At 41.8% G+C, this 22,667-nt stretch overlaps 1 protein-coding gene across 2 annotated transcripts in view; it reads left to right on the forward strand.

Moving 5' to 3' along the window:
- CORO1C (coronin 1C) overlaps positions 1 to 22,667 on the forward strand; it is a 73,846-nt gene that overhangs the window by 29,392 nt on the left and 21,787 nt on the right. For both annotated transcript variants that reach the window (XM_079949778.1, XM_079949777.1), the window contains exon 2: positions 589 to 788. In XM_079949778.1, the coding sequence (XP_079805904.1) occupies positions 594 to 788 (195 nt within the window). In that variant the 5' untranslated portion in view covers positions 589 to 593. The remainder of the gene's footprint in view (positions 1 to 588; positions 789 to 22,667) is intronic.

The following is a 22,667-nucleotide window of genomic DNA, read 5'->3' on the forward strand; positions in this document are numbered from 1 at the left end:
CTGTTAAGCTTGGGTGTGTACTCAGTAAATTTATATTCTGCTTGAATAGCTGAATAATAGGCTCCCAATTACAACAAACCATTCAATAAACTACAGTGAACTCAGAGAACCAAACAATAGTATTTAAACAAAATAGTTGATCTGGATTATGAGTTAGCTGGCACTGTTCCAGAGCTCAAAATTAGGTATTTGGAAGCACAGAATTGTGGAGTTGGAAGGGATCCCAAAGGTCATCAGTCCAACCTGCTGTGATGCAGGAATCTCAACACACGGTCCTCCATCCAATTTGAAACCATACCAAACCATTGCAAATTATCTTGTCAGTGGAGCAAAGAGGTTACCTCGGCTGTTCCAGGGTCCTTCCAGATGGGTGTTTATTGGTGCTCCTCATTTGTCTGTCCACACAATGTCAAAATTTTAGTATGTATATTTTCCCTACTTAATCCAGAAATGGATAATCTGATGTATTTTTATTTTTTAAAAAATGTTGCCAACAACCCATTTGCGATATTAAACCTTCATCTGGAAGCACCCTAACTGGAGGAATCAGAGAAACAGTAACCCATGCTGAATTTTCTTCTTCTGCAGAAACAATGAGACGAGTGGTACGACAGAGCAAGTTTCGGCACGTCTTTGGTCAAGCAGTGAAAAACGACCAGTGTTACGATGACATTAGAGTTTCTCGGGTGACGTGGGACAGTTCTTTTTGTGCAGTAAATCCCAACTTTGTTGCAATAATAATAGAGGCTAGCGGTGGTGGTGCATTCCTGGTTCTTCCTCTACACAAGGTAAGTGGTATTTTAAACAATAGTTTAAACGTGGTCCTGTAGCTTACTCTGCCCAATTATTACAATATTTTATTTTTCCTTCAGAATACGAAAAGTCCAGTAGATAGAAACATGGGTCACGTGACTGCTAGAATTTGGTGTTGTTGGCAACGCATTCATCATAGTCATTTTGTATCTTAACAAGCACCAGTTTTGCTAGCTTAGAGGCCTCTCTCTCTCCAAACTAACAGCTCCCATCCTTGGCACATTGTATTTGAAATTGCTTTAATTCTTTTTTTTAATAGAAATGTGAAGACATACAAAATGGAAGAACTGCTTCCACAGTTATAAAGCGAACGTGCGTGTAAGAGTGGGACCGTGCTAGCAGGCTCCACCTACTGACTTATTGCAAGTTCAAATGGTTGTGTGAACATAATATAAACATCAGGAGCTTCCTTATACTGAGCTGGACCATCGGTTTATCTAACTTTCTTTTGTTTACACTGAGAGTGTGTTGTCCAGGGTTCAGGCAGGGCTTCTCCCACCGTATGTGGAGCTGCTGGGGATTGAACACATCATCCGCCACTGAGCTGCGGTCATTTGGAATGTCCATGCATAGCCTTAACTTTGCAGTCAGGGATCTTGCTTCTTGTATGTAGACTTAGAATTCAGAACCTGGGCTAAAATGAATTAGTATTTTTGTAGGGGACTAGGAGGCCAAAGACCCTGATGGTTTATGTTGAACATTTGTGTTCTGCCTTCTGGTTGACTTATTTTCAGGGCAACTTACCACAGATTTCAAAAAAACCCTGTCCCAGCGCAGCTGACAGTTGGATCAATGTGGCCTTTTTAGGCAGGAAAACAGTCTCCCCACAGCTGCTCATTCCCTGACCAATGGGATGAGACTGATCTGCCCCTTGACATGATGATCTTCCTGGGAGGCAGGGAGCACAACCTCCTATGGCCCTTGTTCCTCTGAACCCAGTATGTGTGTTTGCTTCCCTTCAGTTCTGCAGTCTCATGGTAAGTCAAGGACTGCAATAAAATGTTGCAGCATGAAGTACTATTGGGTCACTCTTCGTTTCCTAGCAACATTCAACATTTTGTTCCCACTGAACATACTCTGTCCTCATTGGATTGTTTTTGGGTCTCTTCCCTTAGGGTTTTTTTTTGGGGGGGGGTACTTTCACAAACCTTGAGGGTTCTCCCAAGCATGTTGATATATCTCTGTTGTGCATGGACATTGTTGCTTTGGTTGCATAACCTTGCAGACTGAAAATTTGAAACAGAAGGAATAGTTGATAATTCAGGGTATCTGTTAGATAAGCTAAGTACCAGAGGGTTTTCAGTATAATAAAAAACTAGCCCAGAACCTGTATGAATATTGTGAAATCCCATTCCTGTGCAGTTCTGTTAGATTTCCTTACTTGTGATAAGTGAAGCTGTCAAACAGCACTTAATATGCCTTTCTTGCAGCAAGGGCTTGCTTGCACTGCACCTCAGAAGAGACAATAGAATTTCAAGCACCCCTAGTCGAATTTATCTGTTCCAGTCTCAGCCGGACAGGCTTCCTTCCTTCCTCTGTGTGGATACTCTTAAAGCCACGTGTGTTTTAATGTTGAAGCCCTGCTGGTCTTTAGGTGGCTGTTGCTGTCTGAAGCAGATATGGTGCATTTCAGTGGCATTCAAAGGGTCTGTTAAGGCCATGTAAGATTTTGGGGAGCTGCTTTGTGGAGAACCTGCCTCCCAACAGGCTGAGGGCACAGGCCTCCCAGTAACATCTCTTGCATGAACTGGGCTGGGGAGAGCCAGCCGTGCCGGCAGCATCAGGCAACCGCCCTGTTCTTCCAGCCTCATTCTGTAGCAACAAACAGATCAAATGCCTCTCTTTTTCTTCCTATGAAAGCTTTTGCCATATTCTTATAGCAGGAATAATAACTATGATCAGAATCCTGGTGTAGAAGCCGCCACAATTTACTGTGTGGGTGTTTTCACATGTGCTTTGTGGCCCTGATGCTGGCAGGGCAGACGAGTGCCTATTTCCCACTCTCATTTGGGGGGGGGCAGAGAGAGAGAGAGAGAGGAAGCCAAGCTGCCTGTTCTTTGCATTTCTCTCTCTCTCTCTCTCTCTCTCTCTCTCTCTCTCTCTCTCTCTGCAGCCCTGCCTCCACCACTGCTGCTGCTGCTGCTGCTGCTGCTGCAGCATTTCCACAGCTGTCAGTGCAGGGCTCTGACAGTGGTTTTTACCATATATGGCCATTACAGCTCTTTGGGTTGGGAGGCAGGCTGAATAATTTCCACCCTTTGCTTTGATTGGCCACTGTGAGCCTGGAAGAAGGATGGGATAGGAGCTCTTCTGCAAAAAAGGGAGAAGCAGCTTTGAGTCAAGTGGAAAGGGCGGCTTAACTCTTTGCTGCCGGGTTTTTGTATCGCTTGTGCATCTGCCAGCTGAATTCTACCTGGCAGCTTCTCTCTCTCTCGATTTCTGAGTGTGCAAGTGAGTGGGAGGTTTAAATAATTCTCATACGGTTAGCTGGGGAGACATACCATGTGCAGTTCTTGACAGCCCTGGCTGTAATGTGCTATGCATGGAGTTAAAAAGCAGGGGGGAAACCAGTGCTGTTAAAGCACCTCTTCCTGATAGGAACCCTTTACGGCAAGGAAGGGGAAGGATGTGCCAAATGCCTGGGATGGCAGAAAGTGCAGCAGTTTGGCTTCACATGATCAATAAATTGCTTTTTTATTGCAGAGTACTTGAGAAGTCTGCACTTTTATTTTTAAAAAGCAACCTTAGATTAAAAAGTGAATATGAGGAAGTAGATCTTCAAGCATTGCTCAGAGCCCACTCTTTCCCGCAGGGAATCAGAATTCAGGTGTAGGAGGTAAAGGACCCCTGGATGGTTAAGTTCAGTCAAAGGTGACTATGGGGTTGCGGCGCTCACCTCGCTTTTAGGCCTACGGAGCCAGCGTTTGTCCATAGACAGCTTTCCGAGTCATGTGGCCAGCATGACTAAACCGCTTCTGGCGCAATGGAACACCGTGACGGAAACCAGAGCGCACGGAAACGCCATTTACCTTCCCGCTGGAGCGGTACCTATTTATCTACTTGCACTTTGACGTGCTTTCGAACTGCTAGGTTGGCAGGAGCTGGGACAGAGCAACAGGAGCTCACCCCATTGCGTGGATTCGAACCTCCGACCTTCCGATCAGCAAGCCCAAGAGGTTCAGTGGTTTAGACCAGTGTTTCCCAACTTTGGGTCTCCAGTTGTTTTTGGAATACAACTCCCATCATCTCTAGCTAGCAAGACCAGTGTCAGGAATGATGGGAATTGTAGTCCGAAAACAGCTGGAGACCCAAGGTTGGGAAACACTGGTTTAGACCACAGCACCACCCGCATGATATTTGTGGAGACTTGAAGCCCGTGGCTACTGTATCCAGGCACCAGCAAAAGCCAGACTGCAACCTGAAGTGGAATTGTGTGTGCCTGAGAGCAGCCCTGGCAGAGGGCAGTGAGCGGCCCTGCTGAGACCAGGCATGTGGCAGGGTGAGCTGGGCTTTCAGCAGAGTGGGGGCTCTTCAGCAGATGAACCTTCTTCATTTTGGCCATGATCTTTTACGAACAAGATGAAACTTTGGGAGGGGGGTTGGGAATATTTGGCAGCTTGAATTAAAGGCTTTAACTAATTTTCCTGTTAAGCCAGATGTTGTGAATAAAACTGGGAAGTTCCTTGTGTTTTTCCTTTCAGCCACACAGTCTTTTCTTTAAGGGACCAACTTCTTTTAGTGAGTGCATGTAACGGCAATCATTTGGAGCTCTGTTCGGCAATGATGCTGGAAAAGGTGTCAGAGGCAGATTGAAAAGCAGAAGTACTTTATGTCTGGAGTTCTAGTTCAGAGAAATAGCAGCTGAAGTTTTTGGACCACATCACTTCAGATTGTTTAAAGATATTACTACAGAAGATAATTTCCTTCACTAAGGATGTCAGAAGAGTGTTTAAATTTCTGTGTTGGGGGAGCTGGTTTGCATGGGGAAGCATTCAGCATGTATGAGCTGTTATCTGCATGCTGACATGGTGTGTCCTGCTTGCAGGCAGGATCTGCATGGCCGCTGTCAGAACAGCAAGCAAGAGTAGAGAGTCCCCAGCAACTGGGCTTCTGTGGCTTCTGCTGAACATCAGTGGCTGAAATCATTTTTTTTTATAATAATTTTTATTAGTTTTCCAATTGTAAAACAAAACAACCACAACAACATAAAAACATCGACAAATACAAACAAACACACAAATATAAGTTCTTAACCTCATTTTCATAAGCCTCCTTTCTCGGACTTCCCCATACCTCACCCTTTTTACATCCTTATTTTACAATTTTTCAGCAACCATTTTAGCCAATTAAATTTAAATTTGTTATCTTTCTCAATTTCACCTTAAATCATCAAACATTTTCGGTTGTAATTCTGCATCTTCCTTCCCTTTGACATTTTAACACTCATCAATATTGTAACAGTTCTTAAGATAAGCTTTAAATTTCTTCCAGTCTTTTTCCACAGTCTCTTTCTCTTGGTCGCGGATTCTGCCAGTCATTTCTGCCAATCCCATAAAGTCAATCACTTTCGTCTGCCATTCTTCCAGTGTGGGGAGTTCTTGTGTCTTCCAATACTTTGCTAGAAGGATCCTTGCTGCTGTAGTGGCGTACATAAAAAAAGTCCTATCCTTCCTTGACACCAATTGGCCGACCATGCCCAAGAGAAATGCATCTGGTTTCTTATGAAAAGTACATTTAAGTACCTTCTTAATTTCATTATAGATCATTTCCCAAAAGGCTTTAATCTTTGGGCAGGTCCACCAAAGGTGAAAGAAGGTACCTTCAGTCTCATTACATTTCCAACATTTATTATTGGGCAGATGATAAATCTTCACAAGTTTGACTGGGGTCATGTACCACCTGTAAATCATTTTCATAATATTTTCTCTTAGGGCATTACATGCCGTGAATTTAATACCGGTGGTCCATAACTGTTCCCAGTCAACAAACATAATGTCATGACCAATGTCCTGTGCCCATTTAATCATGGCTGATTTAACTGTTTCATCTATTGTATTCCACTTCAGCAACAAATTGTACATTCTTGATACATTCTTAGTATTGGGTTCTAACAGTTCTGTTTCCAATTTCGATTTCTCCACCTGGAAGCCAATTTTCCTGTCTTGTTTAAAAGTTTCCATTATTTGGTAATAATGAAGCCAATCTCGCACCTTGGGCTTTAATTTCTCAAAACTCTGTAATTTAAATTCACCACTTTCTTGTTCTAAGATTTCAGAATATTTCGGCCATTTGGATTCCATGTTATGTTTCTTCACCTCCTTAGCCTCCATAGGTGATAACCACCTAGGAGTTTTATTTTCCAACAAATCCTTGTACTGAATCCAAGCATTCTATAATGCTTTCCTAACAATATGGTTTTTGAAACCCTTGTGAACTTTAACCTTGTCATACCATAAATATGCATGCCAACCAAACCTATTATCAAATCCTTCCAGATCCAGAATATCTGCATTCTCAAGAAGTAGCCAATCTTTCAACCAGCAGAAAGCTGCCGATTCATAGTACAGTCTCAAATCCGGCAGGGCAAACCCCCGTCTTTCTTTTGCATCAGTAAGTATCTTAAATTTTATTCTGGGCTTTTTGCCCTGCCAGATAAATTTAGATATATCTTTCTGCCACTTCTTGAAACAATCTAGTTTATCCACAATTTGTAATGTCTGAAACAAAAATAACATTCTAGGCAATACATTCATTTTGATCGCTGCAATTCGGCCTAACAAGGAAAGCTTCAAATTCGGCCATATTTCTAGATCTTTCTTTACCTCTGTCCAATATTTATCATAATTGTCTTTAAATAAGTTCACATTTTTAGATGTCATGTTAATCCCCAAGTATTTTACTTTCTTTACCACCACTAACCCAGTTTCATTTTGGAATCTCTCTCTTTCAACATTTGTTAAGTTTTTTTCCAGAACTTTAGTTTTTAGTTTGTTCAACTTAAATCCTGCCACCTGACCAAAAAATTGAATTAACTCTAAAACTCTTTTTGTACTAGTGTCTGGCTCTTGTAAAGTCAATACTAGGTCATCTGCAAATGCCTTCAATTTATAGTGTTTAGCTCCGACCTGAACTCCTTTTACCAGCTGGTCCCCCCTGATCATGTTCAACAAAACCTCCAGGACTGATATAAAAAGTAATGGGGATATCGGGCACCCCTGCCGTGTCCCTTTTTCTATGGAAAGTTCGTCAGTAACCACATTGTTTACTATTAACTTAGCCTTTTGTTCAGAATATATTGCACTTATACCATTTTCAAACCTTTGACCTACCCCCATCCCATGGAGATTCTTCTTCATAAACTTCCAAGAGATATTATCAAAGGCTTTCTCCGCATCCACAAAAATCAGGACTGCCTTCGTGTTAATATTTACAGTTAGCAGTTCCATAATATCAGTTATGTTCCTTACATTATCTGATAAGTGTCTTCCTGGGAGAAAGCCTGCCTGGTCCTTATGAATCTCCTCCATTAAAACCCTCTTCAGTCTTTTTGCTAAAATGTCAGCAAATATTTTGTAATCCACATTAAGTAGTGATATAGGGCGGTAGTTCTTGATCTGGTTTTTTTCAGTTTCAGTCTTTGGTATAAGTGTGATGAAAGCTTCTTTCCACGATTCAGGTGCCTTTTTCCCCTCTAATATTTCATTACAAACCTCCTTAAGCGGCTGTACTAACCATTCTTTCAATGCTTTATAATATCTGGAGGTTAGTCCATCTGGTCCTGGAGATTTCCCTAGTTGCATATTTTGAATGGCACCCTCCACTTCTTGGTCTGTTATTTTCTCATTTAAGATCAACATACTTTGTTGCGAAATTTTTTGTAATCCATATTTCTTAAGAAAATCTTCCATATCTCCTTCATTTTCTGGCCCTTGTGCATATAATCTCCTGAAATAACTCTGAAAACAATTACTAATCTCATTTGGTTTAAAAATGTTCTTTCCATCCACCTCCAGCCCCATCAGTGGCTGAAATCAGTTGCTGGGGAGCAACAAGTTGGCTGTTGCCTTATGCCTTATTTTTTTGAGGGCTTCGCAGAAGCTCCAGGATGGCCAGTGACAGAAGCAGTGTCCTTGACTAGTTGGGCTTTTTGGTTTGATCCAGCAGGGCTTTTCTTACGTTTAAGGCCTAATTCTCGAAGGAGCTAAACATATTTCTTGACTAAGAGCAATGAAAAAGAGCCCCAGAGGACCAGAAATTCTGAAACTGACCACCCAGGTGGCTCTGAGAAGTCCACAACCAGCACATGAAGGCAGCGGCCATCCCATTGTTGCCCCCAGCAACTAATATTCAGAGAATTCAGCCTCTTTGGGGTCATGAAGCTTGTGGATGCTCTTCTGGAGGAAAGCCCCTTCTGCTTCTGAAGCTGATAGCAAAAAGGTTTTCCATTATAAAAAGCTTACAAGCTGTGGCCCTGCCCCTCAGAATGGCCTGTGGGAGCTCTGTCGGCTGCTGTGCTGCTCCACTCAGCGGCTGATGGGCAGAAGGCCGTTCCTGGCACTGGGCTCATCTGTGCAGCTTCCCTGCCCTTTCTGGCGAGATTGAGGGGAGCAGGAAGAAGGTCTACGCTGCCCCTTAGATTACCCTTGTGATCTATGCTTCTGAATAGGTAAAACAGCTGTTTAGAGGGTGCTCCCCACATGTGCATTTCGCTTATGCATGTGGGGGCTTGGAAAGTGGGGAAGTTGCCTGTATAATCTAGGGCAGGTGGGCGGGACTTGGCCAGAATGGTCTGGTGGGTTCTCCACCCCCTGCTGCAAGGAATTTCATGCAATCCTTGCCACTGATTGCAAAACATGTTCCTTTAAGGGGGGAAATGGCAACTAAAAAGCCTAATGATGCACTTACATCCTTTATTTCTGGCTTTTTTGTCTTTTTGTGAGAATATGGGATATTCTCTCCTCTTTGCATGAAACTTAATCTTGCTTCTCTCCTGTTGTGGTTTCTGTTGCCTCTTCTCAAAAGCTAGCATTTTCACAGGAACAGTGTGCAAACCATTGCATGTGCAGGATAAAAGCCCCCACCATATGTTGTACCCATGGTTGGTCTTTCCTGCCCTTCAATGTTCCTTCTGGGCATTCGGTTGTGTCATCTCTGAGGGATATGGTGTTTCATCTTACTGCACAACTGAGAAATCAAGAAACCTGCAGTTGCCGGGGAATATGCCTATAGTTTGCATCTGTGTAATCTGTATGAAACCTTGGGCCCTTCCCCTCAACCTTTCCTGTTCCTAATTCCTCCAGGAAGATCCCTTTTTGAACTTACTTGCATGTGATGACACCAGAAGCCTTTGCAGGCATCCCTTGAGGCTCTTCCAGTGGCTGGGGTCGGGAGTGCTAACAGAAGTACATTACTGCTGTTTTCTTCTGTTGAGGGACTATCAGCACTTTCACTCATAAAACTTGCCTATGAAAATGTTGGTTTTAGTTTGAAACTTGGCGTGCAAATCTGAAGCTTGGGAGCAAAAACCCTCCTCATTTTTGGAAGCTGCACTATTTGTTTTCCTGGGGAAAGACCAGAATTAAGAAACGGCATCTCTTGCTTGCTCCACACAGCTGAACCTCTGCCAGCCAAATATGTCATTCCTGTCCTGAGAGCAGTGAGGAAGAAACTGCAAGTGTTGGGTTACTGTAGAAGTTAAGGTCTGTGGACTTTGTGGCATGAAGTGAGGCCGTGACTAATAAGGCTGGCCACCAGCCAGTAAACGGGCAAGCCACCAACCTACCATTATCACGTTTCTTGTTCTTTGCCTTCTCTTTTATGCTCACAAGGAATTTGATGTGGAAGTGAAGTCTTCAAAATTCAGCCCCAGCATCTACTAAGTAGACAGTTTTGTGGCACAAGTTAATTTATCAGAAATGAGTAGCATCCCATTCTTTTGTGATTTCTCTAAATTCAGCTCCTCCTCCTCATGTTAATATATACCGTACTTAATATATATTTGACTGAGGGCCTGTGTAGTGTAACTACAGAGGCAGTGTAACTAACAGAGCAGGGTGGTCCAGCACACGGCCTGAGGGCCACATTTGGCTCTCGATGAATTTTTTTTGTGGCTCTCAGCCTCATTTGCCCCCCCCCCCATGTTGCCTTCCCAAAGCCTGGTAAGTGAGGTGCTGGCTTTGGGAAGGAGGCATGAGGATTCTGACAGGGTCCTAGAGTCCTCCTTCCTCCTTCCCAAAACCTTGTTAGTACTTTCCCAGCTTACATACAACACAAAAAGAAATTGTACAATGTTACTATAAAAACAGGATTTCAGCCATAGTGGCCAGTCTTGTAGGTCAGGGCTTCACAGATGACAGAGAGGAGGGCATTCCTGAGGGCAGTCACAGTGGTTCAGAAGTGGTGACACAGAACGGTATTCTGCTTCTTCTGGTTTTTAAGGAATGCAAGCTAGATACAGTGGTACCTCAGTTTACGAACTTACCGTATTTTTCCTTCTATAACACGCAGATTTTTTCTTCTAAAAAGGAAGGGGAAATGTCTGTGCGTGTTATTGAGCGAATGTGTGGTCCCTGGAGCCAAATGGCGCAAGGGGAGGCAAAAAAAATCAAAACACGTGTCTCCGAGAAGGGAAAGCTGAAAAGAGGAAGCGGCTGCTTTCCGGCATTCTGCCTCAGGGTCTTACTGCCCACCCATCTCTGTTTCCTTGCTGTGTTTGCTCAAACGGAACAAAGAACAGGGAAAGCCCCTCCCCTCCAGGCAAGCAGAGGGGAAAGCTGAAAACATGCAGGAGGGAGAGAGAGAGCGCGCGAGCTGGCTGGCTTGGGTGGGTAGGTGAGGGAAAACTTTTGCCTTCCTTTCCTCCCTCCCAGTTATACCCCTCTCCTGCATTCTTAGCCAGCTGCTTCTCTGCACACCCCTCTCGTGCTCCTTGTCCGTTCTGTGTTTTTCCTTCCCTCCCCACTTAAAATGTGGTTAAAAAGCATGGATCCACATGGATCCTCAGGATCTTTGCATTGGGTCACCCCAAATTCACCATCAGATCACATAGCATGTCCATGGCTACAGCCTGCCCCCCCAAAATCACGCACCCACTGTTGCCTGGGGCTGCAATGGTGCAAAAACGTGGTTACAAAACATGGATCCACATGGATCCTCAGGATCTTTGCATTGGGTCAGCCCAAATTCACCATCAGAGCACATAGCATGTCCATGGCTACAGCCTGCCCCCCAAAAATCACGCACCCACTGTTGCCTGGGGCTGCAATGGTGCAAAAACGTGGTTACAAACCATGGATGCACAGGGATTCTCAGGATTTTTGCATTGGGTCACCCCAAATTCACCATCAGATCACATGTCTGTGGCCACAGCATGAAGCACAAAAATGATACATCCACTGTTTCATTCAGAATATTTTTTCCCTTGTTTTCCTCCTCTAAAAACGATGTGCGTGTTATGGTCAGGTGCGTGTTATAGAGCGAAAAATACCGTAATCCATTCCGGAAGTCCGTTCTTAAACCGAAACCATTCTTAAACCAAGGCGTGCTTTCCCTGATGAGGCCTCCCGCCACCGGTGCCCTTCCACCATTCGGATTCCATTCTTAGACCGAGGTAAAGTTCACAAACCAGGACACTACTTCCAGTTTAGTGGAGTTCGTAAACTGAATTGTTCATAAACAGGACTGTTCTTAAACCGAGGTACCACTGTACTCTTCTAGATTTTGCCATTCTCCTCCCCTCCCAATATAGTAGGAGCAACAAACTGCTGTTCAGTAATGAAATGCAGCAGCTGTGCCAAGTACTCAGTTTCTTCCTCTGGCAAGCAAGTTGGCAGTTTTGTTCTGCCTGTATCTGTCACAGCTAATTTTGTGGTGAATTTCTGCGCATTGCCATAGATCTTTCCAGGGCAGATTTTCCATAGAAACTACTGCATTTTCAGTATAGGACTATAAAGACACAATTTATATGCACATCTTGCTTCTTACCCCCCACCCCACCCCACCCCACCCCACCCCGCGTTAGCTCATGAACATCTTCAGTCTGCTACTGGTGCTGTGTAACAGGCTTAGGGGACTTTGAATGAGTTTTGCTCATCATCTGATAGCTGTTCATGTTTCAACCAGTTGCTTTGCTAGAGCTTTCAGTTGCTAACTGATGTTACTTGAATGTATTCTGTGAGTTTTGATGGAAGGTACAAGCTTTGTGTCCCCAGAGCAACTTAAATGGCTCTGTAGCAGTCTTTTGGTGATGGTGGTGTTACTATATTCCCCGTTTCCTTATCTTAACAAAGGTTAGTCATGGAGAGCTTGGCTGGCTTGCTGGATGACTGATGGCCATTTGTCATGGTCTGCATCAACTCTGTGGTCTTCATTTAAGTCTAGCACCTGGGTATAACCCATCTGGTGTTGGTAGATGTGGGTGCTCTATAGATGCAGTAGGTCTTGTTAAATGAGGAGAGGTGGGACTGAGGTTTTGAACCTTGAGGTGGGAGTGAGTTGCTGCCAGGCCATAGGAGAAACTGTTTCTCTATGAAGGAGAGAGCTTTGTTTGCGTTTCAAACCCATTCTTTGTGATACAGTTTTCTCCCCCCCTCTGCTCCATTCTTCAGCATACACAAAGCGGAATGTGCAAGTTGGTGCCACTTCCTTATTTCCAGCTGGGGCGATAACAGACATTCCTGAGGAAGTGACTTTCTACATTCAGTTATCTAAGAAGTATATTTCTGCGATTAGCTGCCTCTTTCTATGAGAAAGACAGGGTTAGTCATGGTGGAAGACTGCACCAGTTTTCCTGCCCATCCTATCAGGACTTTTACACAGAAATCTATTTTGGCCTGTGTGACTTCATTAAATGGTCTTATTTGGTAAACTTTAAGCCCTCTGGAAGGGTTTGTGTAAAAAGCTAGCTTATTTATTTTATTATTAAATTTCCATAGGATTCTTCATCCAAGGATCACATTGCGGTTTACAATATAAAAAGACAAAAGTATATAAAATAGTAACAAACAAATACGCCCCTCCCCAAAAAAAATAGCCCATAGATTGTGTAAATAGCCAAAGGCCTGAGAGAAAAGAAACAACAAAGGTAATCGTACAGGATGACCAAAGCAGTTTCTGTGCCAAAACTCAGCGTAAAGCCCAATTGAAATGGATCTAGAATATCGGTTTCCTCCAAGAGCATCTGGATCTGTTCCATGACCACCCACTCAAGAACCTTTCCCCAAAAAGGGAGAATAGCAACTGGCTGGTAGTTAGTTAGATTTTCAGAATCTAGGGAAGGTTTCTTGAGGAGTGGTTTTGCCACTGCCTCCTTCAAACAGGCAAGGACCACTCCAGAAACCACTCCCTTGCGTCAGGAGGCAGTGATCACCTACCTTCCTGGCCCAGCCAGATGTCCCTTTCCTGCTTGTTTTCATCACTCAGGCGGGGCGAAGGTCCAGAGCACGTGGCCACTCCAACTGATCCAGGCACCTTTTCTGCATCCTCAGGCCTTACCAGCTGAAACTCTTCCAACACAACAGGACTAGACTGTGCTCTGGACACCCCTCGAGATTCATCTGCTTTAACAGTGGATTCAAGATCCCAGCAGATGCAAGCAATTTTGTAGTCAAAATGCTTTGCAAAACAAGTCAGTTAAGAGTTGTTTTAAGAAAGAAAACGGCAAAGAGATTTCTAATATTGTGTTGTAAACTCTCTGGAACGTCTTTTGGAGCTGAGCATGGCTATTTTAAACAAAGCATTGTGAGCTAAGTACCCCTCCCACTATTTCATACACCGTCCCTCCCTCTCTCTCCCTCTTACTTGTTCCTTTATGCCTTTATTCCTTTATACCACTAACCTGTATGACATCAATCTCCTCCACGGGGGTCTAGCAATTGAATTGATAGACTCTGCGACAATTTAAGGGGGAAAACAAAGTCTGAATTTGAACTGGCTTGGGCGCTGGACACCATCTCCGCGTACTAGACACCTCTTTTAGGGTATAGGAGGAGCTGACAGTGTGGAACTTCAACATATAACAAATTCTGTTACTTACCTTCATTGATGGTGCTGGACATTTCTATAATAATTTGGAACTCTGTGCTCAAACTACGCCCACCCTTACTAATGTTGGATTAGGCCGCCAAGTGGCCGAAGTGTCTCGAAGATTTTGGAGATATTGAAGATATTGAAGAGATCGAGCTCAAATTTGGACAGTCTAACATACTCTATATAAAATAATCTAGATAATATTCGTGTTCTCGTTGGAAACATCCCCCATGTGACTGATTTGATTTAAAACAGTTAAGTACCTAGCATGGACTTGAATCTATTTTTTAAGGGGTTATATCTCTCCATATTTTGAATATCTGAATATATACTTAGTAGTGGGTTTAAACCTAATTTATGGTGGTATCTGCCCCCTCAACGTTCTTGGAAAATAGAATAATTCCCTATATCCTTTTGGAAGGGGCAGAGGTTTAAGTTTATACAAGAAAGAGAAAAGATTGTGAGCCCTCTAAGGGAGAGAATTTGTATAAAAGAAAATACGTGAAACGGAGTCACAATGTGGGGTAAAGATGGGAAAAAAGCGGGGGGGACCCCAAGTGAAAGAAAGTCATCGCGACAAGAAGAGATCAAGGATCTAGATATTTTATGGCTGAAAATTAAGGAAGAGTTTAAACAAAATGAAACTCATATGGAAAAAAAAATGAGAGAAATACAGGAACTAATAGACAGGAAGATAGAAGGAGCAGTAGGAGAACTTTCAGCAAAAATTCAAGATTTATCTGTTAAATCAAAAATATGTGAGGAAACTAACAAAAAAATTCAAAAAGAGATGAGAGAACAGAAAAAAGAAACAGAAAGGATAAAGGAGGAAATGAGAGAAATGAACAAAACACAGGAACAAATATGGGACAGTTTAGCGATGACAGAAATGCGACAGAAATATCTTCATCTTAAATTCAGAGGAATAGGGGAGGAAACCAAAGAGAATATAAAAGAAAAGATGACTAAGGAGTTAGCTAAATGGCTAGAATTGGAAGAGGAAGAAGTGGCGAGCACAATGGAGAATGCCTTTAGAGTAAAAACAAGAGCCCAGCAACACAGGTCTAAAAAACACCTTGGGGACTGTCTGGTAATTCTAAATTCAATCGAAATGAAGAACTTAATACTAAGAACCAGTTATCATAAAAAACTGATAATTGATGATAGAACAATTATTGTGTTGAAAGAAATACCAGTTAGGCTTTTGCGTAAAAGAGAAGGATACAGACAGATAGCCAGGGTTCTGAGGAGAAATAACATACAATATAGATGGGAATTCCCTGAGGGGATTACCTTCTTTTTTAAAGACAAAAGATTTAAACTGACAGACACCCAGGAGGTGGAAAAATTTTTGAGAAGGTATGAGAAAGAGCTTGGCAAGGCAGAAGACAGGATAAGAGACAGAGAGGGATTAAGAGAGGGAAAAAAAAGAAAGAGGGAGAGGAAGGAAAGACAGGAGAGACAGGAAGGAAACGAAGTGGAAGAAGAAGGAATAGAAATAGAAAAGGAAGAGGGAGTGGTAGGAAGTGAGGAAGAGGAAGAGGAAAATTACCCTGGGAACGAAAGCCCAAAAATTTAAATTTGAAAATTTTGACGGACTAAATAGAACTTGTATTAACAATGTCATTGAATGTTATGACTTGGAATGTAAACGGTTTGAATGAAAAATCAAAAAGGAATAAAGTAGAGAAAGTTGTGAGGAATAAAAACTATGATGTGATTTGCTGGCAAGAGACTCATGTAGCTAAAAAACACAAACATATATTGATAAACAAAAGGTTAGGAGTAGAATTTATTAACTCGGACGTAAATAAAAAGAGAGGGCTGGTGATTTACGTGAAAGAGAAATGGAACCCAAGATTAATATGTAAGGATACCGAAGGAAGAATTCTGGGGGTCCAAATCAACTATCAAGGGGAAAAACTCAACATAGTGACCGTGTATGCACCCAATACAAATAAAGCGGAATTTTTTCAAAAATTGGAACAAGTGCTATTAGAACTAGAAAATCATAAATTAATTCTTCTGGGAGATTTGAATGGTGTCCCCTCACCAGAGTTAGATAGAAACGAGAAAAAGAGGAAAGGGAACCAAGGGAAACTCCCAAAGGCTTTTGATAACCTCCAAATGAATCTAGATCTAACTGACATTTGGAGACATAAAAACCCAAGAGTGAAACAATTCACGCATTTCTCAGAATCTCATCAGAGTTGGGGCAGAATTGATCAGATATGGGTTTCAAGAGAATTATCGATAAGAACAATGAAATGTGAAATACAACCTAGAACCCTCTCTGACCACAACCCAATCATGTTGGAAATAAAAGGTAAATCATTGGGCCCATATAGATGGAGAATGAATGAATATTTATTTGAAATTGATGAAATAATTGAAAAGGCTAAAAACACTCTGAAAGAATATTTCGATATAAATTTGAATAAGGAAACAAAAATCGATATAGTTTGGGAGGCGAGTAAGGCGGTGTTAAGAGGATTTTTAATACAACAGAACAGCTATAGAAGAAAACTGAGAGAAGCAAAGAAAGATGAAATACTTAAACAATTAAGAGACTGTGAGGAAAAACTAATAATAGACCTGAGGGACGAGAGAACTAAGCAAACTGCTAAAGTGTTACAGACAGAATACTCGTCACTAATAAGCCAAGAAGTAGAATGGAGAATTAAATCAATGAAGCAAAAATATTTTGAATCTGCAAACAAAACGGGGCGCTTATTGGCGTGGCAACTAAGAAAAAGGAAAAATCAGAATGTAATTAACAAAATTAAAATAGGAGAGCAAATATTAGAAGACCCTGGTAAAATAGAGGAAAAATTCTTACAATTTTACGAAAATCTTTACAAAAAGGAAGATGAAGAGCCAGTAGAAATAGAAAATTACCTGAAGAGAAATAAAGGAGAGCAGCTGACGGATGAAGAAAAAATATATTTAAATAAATTAATAACAACAGATGAGGTTAAAGACGCAATTAAAAAAATGAAGCCAGGGAAAGCACCAGGACCGGATGGTCTGTCACAAAAATATTATAAAGTCTTAGAAGAACTTCTGGCTCCGGTCCTTCGTGATGTAATGAATAACACCCTACAAGGAGGAAGGATGCCTAACTCCTGGAAGGAGGCCTACATAACTTTAATTCCGAAACCGGAGTCGGATAAGTTGGATATCAGAAACTATAGACCGATATCATTACTTAATAATGATTATAAGATCTTTGCGGAAATAATGGCTAATAGGCTTAAAAAATACTTATCCAAATCTATCCACAAAGATCAAGCTGGTTTTTTACCAAATAGATACTTAAAAGACAATGTAAGACATATAGTAAATGTTATTGAATATCTGGAACTTAAGATTGACATCCCGGCAGCCTTAATCTTTATCGATGCGGAAAAGGCATTTGATAATGTATCCTGGCAGTTTCTACTAAAATGTATGCAAAGAGTTGGAATGGAGGGGCCATTTATGGAGGGTATAAAAGCAATATATTCGGGTCAGAAAGCCAAGTTGATTATTAATAATAACTTAACTAATTCGTTTGAGATCTCGAAAGGCACAAGACAGGGATGCCCCCTGTCTCCCCTTTTGTTTATTATGGTGTTAGAAATAATCACAAATAAAATAAGGGAAACCCCGGTAATAAAAGGAATTAGTATTGGAGAGAAGGAATATAAACTAAAAGCCTACGCGGATGACTTGGTAATATCATTAAGAGATCCCGTAGAGCATATCGATAAAGTTATAGAGTTGTTGGAAGAATTTGGGAAACTGGCTGGCTTTAAATTGAATAAGGCTAAAACCAAGATGTTAACAAAGAACATATCTGAAGATCAAAGAAACCAGCTTGAGCAAAAAACGGGAATTAAGGTCGTGAAAAAGGTGAAATATTTAGGTATTTGGATTTCTACGAAAAACATAAATTTAGTGGAAGATAACTATATAAAGACCTGGAAAGAAGTTAAAAAGGATTTAGAGACATGGAGCCGGCTAAAACTCTCCTGGTCGGGGGGGATGGCAGTAATTAAGATGAGTATTCTTCCAAGGCTGCTGTTTTTATTTCAGAACATCCCGGTGATTAGGGGCACGAAGCTGTTCAAAGATTGGCAGAAAACCCTGTCCAGATTTATCTGGCAGGGCAAAAGAGCAAGAATCAAATTCAAACTACTCACAGACCGTAAAGACAGGGGAGGGTTTGCGGTCCCGAACCTGAAATTATACTATGAGGCTGCATGTTTGTGTTGGATCAAAGATTGGATTGCGTTGAAAAACACAGACTTGTTAGATTTGGAGGGATTCGATGCTAGATTTGGTTGGCATGCGTATTTATGGCAGGATAAGGAGAGAGCACATAAGGGGTTTGCCAACCATATCTTTAGAGGAGCGCTGCTTGAAGTATGGAACAGAAATAAGAGACTTATAGAAAAGGACATCCCATGGTGGCTGTCACCAATTGATATCATCATAATTAAAAAAACTAACATGGAAGGACAAAGATGGACTTACGAGGAGCTATTGACAAGATCAGATAAAGGATGGAGACTCAGACCCTATGAGGAAATTAAAGACAAATTAACAACTTGGTTGCAATACTATCAAATTAACGCGTTATGGAACGAGCATAAAAAAATAGGGATGAGTGAGAAAAAGTCCAGATATCAGGTGGAAATAATAGAAGGAAATTCCAAACTCCTTTCTAAAATGTATAATCAACTACTAGATTGGGACACCAAGGATGAAGAAGTGAAGGAAGTTATGATCAAATGGGCCACAGACCTCGGATATAATCTAGAATTTGATAGGTGGGTGAAACTCTGGAACAAAGATATGAAATTTACAGCATGTGTTGGACTCCGAGAAAATTTACAAAAAATGATGTACAGGTGGTATATAACCCCTGTGAAATTGGAAAAAATGTACAAGACCGGGGACAAAACTTGCTGGAAATGCAAATTAAAAGAGGGCGATTTCTTTCACATGTGGTGGGCCTGTAGAGAAGTGAATAGGTTTTGGGGACATATTTATGATGAACTAAAAAAAATATTGAAATACACCTTCCCTAAGAAACCTGAAGCTTTTCTCTTAGGAATGGTAGGGGAGGAGATAAGACGAGAAGACCAAACCATGTTCCAATATGCAACGGCAGCGGCCAGGTTACTTTTAGCGCAAAACTGGAAAACTCCCAATATCCCAACTATTAGAGAATGGCAATCCAAATTATTTGAGTATATAGAGCTAGCAAGGATGACACAGAAGATCAGGCACCAGAAAAACACTAAATTTATTACGGATTGGAATAAATTCTTTACATATATAGAAAAAAATATAGGAAATATTAAAATTACAGTAGGTATAATATAAAGCCTGAGAGGTATTGATACAGATGGTAAAAACAAACTGCAGGGAGATAAGGTTAAAATAGAGCTCAAACCGTGATGGAGGGAAGTCCTTAATGTAATGTTGTAAATGGATATATGTATGGGTTTATTGGTGTGTTTTGTTTTTTCTTTTTCTTTTTTGTTTGTCTGTTTGTTGTTTTTCGTTTTGGTTGGTTGATATGTGTGCGTTGGTTTATATGTGTGTGTTGTTTTGTTCTTCAACTTGTATTGAAAATCAAAAAAAAAAAAAAAAGAGTTGTTTTAAGAATAATATCCCATACAACTACAGTGGTACCTTGGGTTACATATGCTTCAGGTTACAGACGCTTCAGGTTACAGACTCCACTAACCCAGAAATAGTACCTCAGGTTAAGAACTTTGCTTCAGGATGAGAACAGAAATCGTGTTCCGGCGGCGCGGCGGCAGCAGGAGGCCCCATTAGCTAAAGTGGTGCTTCAGGTTAACAGTTTCAGGTTAAGAACGGACCTCCGGAACGAATTAAGTACTTAACCCGAGGTACCACTGTAATTGCTAGGAATTGTTCTGTGCTACAGCTGCTCATTTGTTTTTATCTTAGTTTTATCAACATCCATAATGATTGCTCTAAAGTGACCAGCCTACTTTTAGGCACTTAATTTTTTTGTGGCATTTAACATTAAAAACAAAACAAAACACCGTCATGATGCATATTGCAGAAAGTAGTACTAACATACTGTACATGTTTGCCCTAGTGAGGAACCAGGATTGTATTTTGGGATCTCTCCCACCCAATGAGCAGGTTTGCACATAACACTAAGCCATGGTTAGTGACCATAGTTTGCTCTCAAGCCATTCAAAACCAGGTTCTAATCCGGATTTCTCAATCTCTGATATGAGAGCAATTTGTAGCTAGCAGTAACTTTGTTTTGGACAACATAGTTAACCATAGTTACTTCAAATCAGGAGAAAGTATTGTTATTTTTCCATGAATAGAGTAAGAAGCCTATGAACTTGCAGGGTTCAAGAATGGTTTGGTGGTTGGTGAGATGACACATAAACTGGGCAAATCAGAGGGTGATTCACATGATCCTAAAAGTAAGCTAAGATGTGAGTTGCAGTGAATTGTTCTTGTGGGTGCTCTGTTGCAGACCAAAGTCCCATTTGACTACAACTGACTCATTATTGGAAGCCTTTGTGGTGAGGAATTTAGTAGTTAAGTTTCATGGCTGAAAGCCCATCTTTTCCATTCTGAGGAACCTCTGTAGGTCTTTATCTGGTCTGTGACCACTGAGAGACCCTGCCAGTCTGATTGGTGAAGCTCATCAAACAAGAAAAACTCCATTTTGATTCTGAGATTGTTTACCAAGTTTTTAGTAAGTAGTCATTATACGTGAATAAAAGACTCCTGGTTACATCCCAAACTGTGACACACTTGGTGTAAGGGCCCTTGCAATTATATTTGTTTTTCTCTTAAGTGTATAAAAGGGCAGTAGACACAAATGACAGTAGACATAAAATGACACAAAGAGAGTGATAATTGTAGGTCTGCGTCTTAGCAAATGAATTGCCATTTTAGATAACTAAAAAAATCATTAAAAATCATACGTTCCATTCATTTCACACAAGCTGCTGAGTGAGATTGAACTCTCAGCTGTTTGTCTGAATGTTTGGTGTTTGGTTTTAATCTTGTTCATACAGACTTGCATTTGCAAGTTTAATATGTATGTACCAGCTAATTTTTTCCCTCTCAGTCAAAATCCTGATTGAGATATTAATACATGTCTGGATTACACAATGTTGGTTCTCTCTTAAGATAGTTCTGTATTTTTCTCTTTAAAATGTTCAAGTGTTGCCATGTTAGAGAGTTAAATTTTTCACAAGCCCCTCAACCTGTTGATTTTGTATTCCTTAGATGTAGTACTTATCTCCCCCCGCCCAGACCATTCATCTACCACTCCATTTAGATTTTGGCATAGAGGAAATACGTTTTCCTTCCTCTCCACCTTCTTCAGTGTCTTATATGCAAACTGGTAGGCAAAAAATTGGGAAGCAGATGTGGGGGAACTTTTTCGGGCCAGGGGCCACATTTGCTTCTGGGCAGCCTTCCAGGGGGCAGAGGCAAAGTGGGCAAAGCAGCAGAGGTCAATTTTGTGCAGTTTCTACACACACTCACACAACCCTCTCTATCCTGACAAGCAAGGGGCATGATCAGAGCACAGTGACACATCCCAGGCAGGGCTAGTGAAGGGTGTGGCCTAGAGGGAGTTGGGGGGACCAGATGGACACATTCAGCCCTTGCGCCTGAAGGACTCCACGCTGGTGTAGGGATGTCTTCCTCCGTAGGCTCACAGGCCTCTGAATCTTTGCCCTTTCTCCTCCTGAGTCATTTTGTTCCCCTCAGTCCTGTCCATGATGTTTCCTGTCGACAGGGGTGGACCATCTTTCTGGATGGTGTTGAACTCCCAACCCCCCTCAGCCCTCAACGTTGGTGGGCTGGAGGATCACCACCCCAGCTTTAAGATATTGTGTACATGAAGCTGCTGCCCAGGGGCTTGCAGGTGATAGTGTGCTGGCTTGGTCTGACACACCATTGGCCAGCAAACAGTTTGGTGGTTCCTTAAAGGTTGCAGTAGCAATTTGATCTTTGATCAGAGGCCGTGCATCTGGTCCATCTCCATCTGGTCACAGGCACGAGATAGGCATTTAAGTGGCCATGCCCATGACATGTTCCTAGCTGTGAAGAAGAGATACCTCTCTATTCCGTTTCAGTGGAACTGTAAGGATTGCTTCCTGTTGCTGTGTCTCATAGTCCTTTAGGACTTGCCCCCTCTCCTGATTTTGACAAGCAGGTTTGGGTCAGCCTGCAAGAGCTAATGGCTATCACTGTTTCTGAAACCTTATGCACAGTCAACTCTGAATTGGGGGAAAAACTCACTTCCCTGGAATTAGCAGTGCAGTAATTTGGATGCATCATCCAGGGTTCAAGCAGCATAAGGAGCAAAGAGTAGCTTAGGAAACCCAGTCATAGGTGTTTGTGTCTGAAAAAGGCAGCTGTCATGGATCTGCCTACAGTTCAATAAATGGGGTGAGTTTTAAACACTTAAACAAGTGCAAATCTTTGGAGAAATACAGCTTAAAGGTTTTTCTGACATTACAGCCATGCAAACTTTGAAATAAGTTTGGAAAGCTGCCCTAGCTGCAGGGAAAAGCACCCCTGCTTGCATACAGAAGGCCTCAGCTTCAGTCCTTGCCATTTCCATTCAGAGGATCTCTCGTAGCATCAGTTAATGGGAAAGGCCTCCCTCATCCCATCCTAGGGAGCTGTCAGTCAGAGTAGGCAACACTGGGATAGATGGCCAAACAGTCTGATGGAACCCCAGGAGAGCTGCCGCCAATGTTTGTCTATGTGAATTTGAGCAATTAACTTTGCCTTCAGTTAACCTATTACAGTCAAGGTGT

The sequence above is a fragment of the Podarcis cretensis genome (assembly GCF_951804945.1).
Source record: "Podarcis cretensis genome assembly, chromosome: 13".
Lineage (NCBI taxonomy): Eukaryota > Metazoa > Chordata > Lepidosauria > Squamata > Lacertidae > Podarcis > Podarcis cretensis.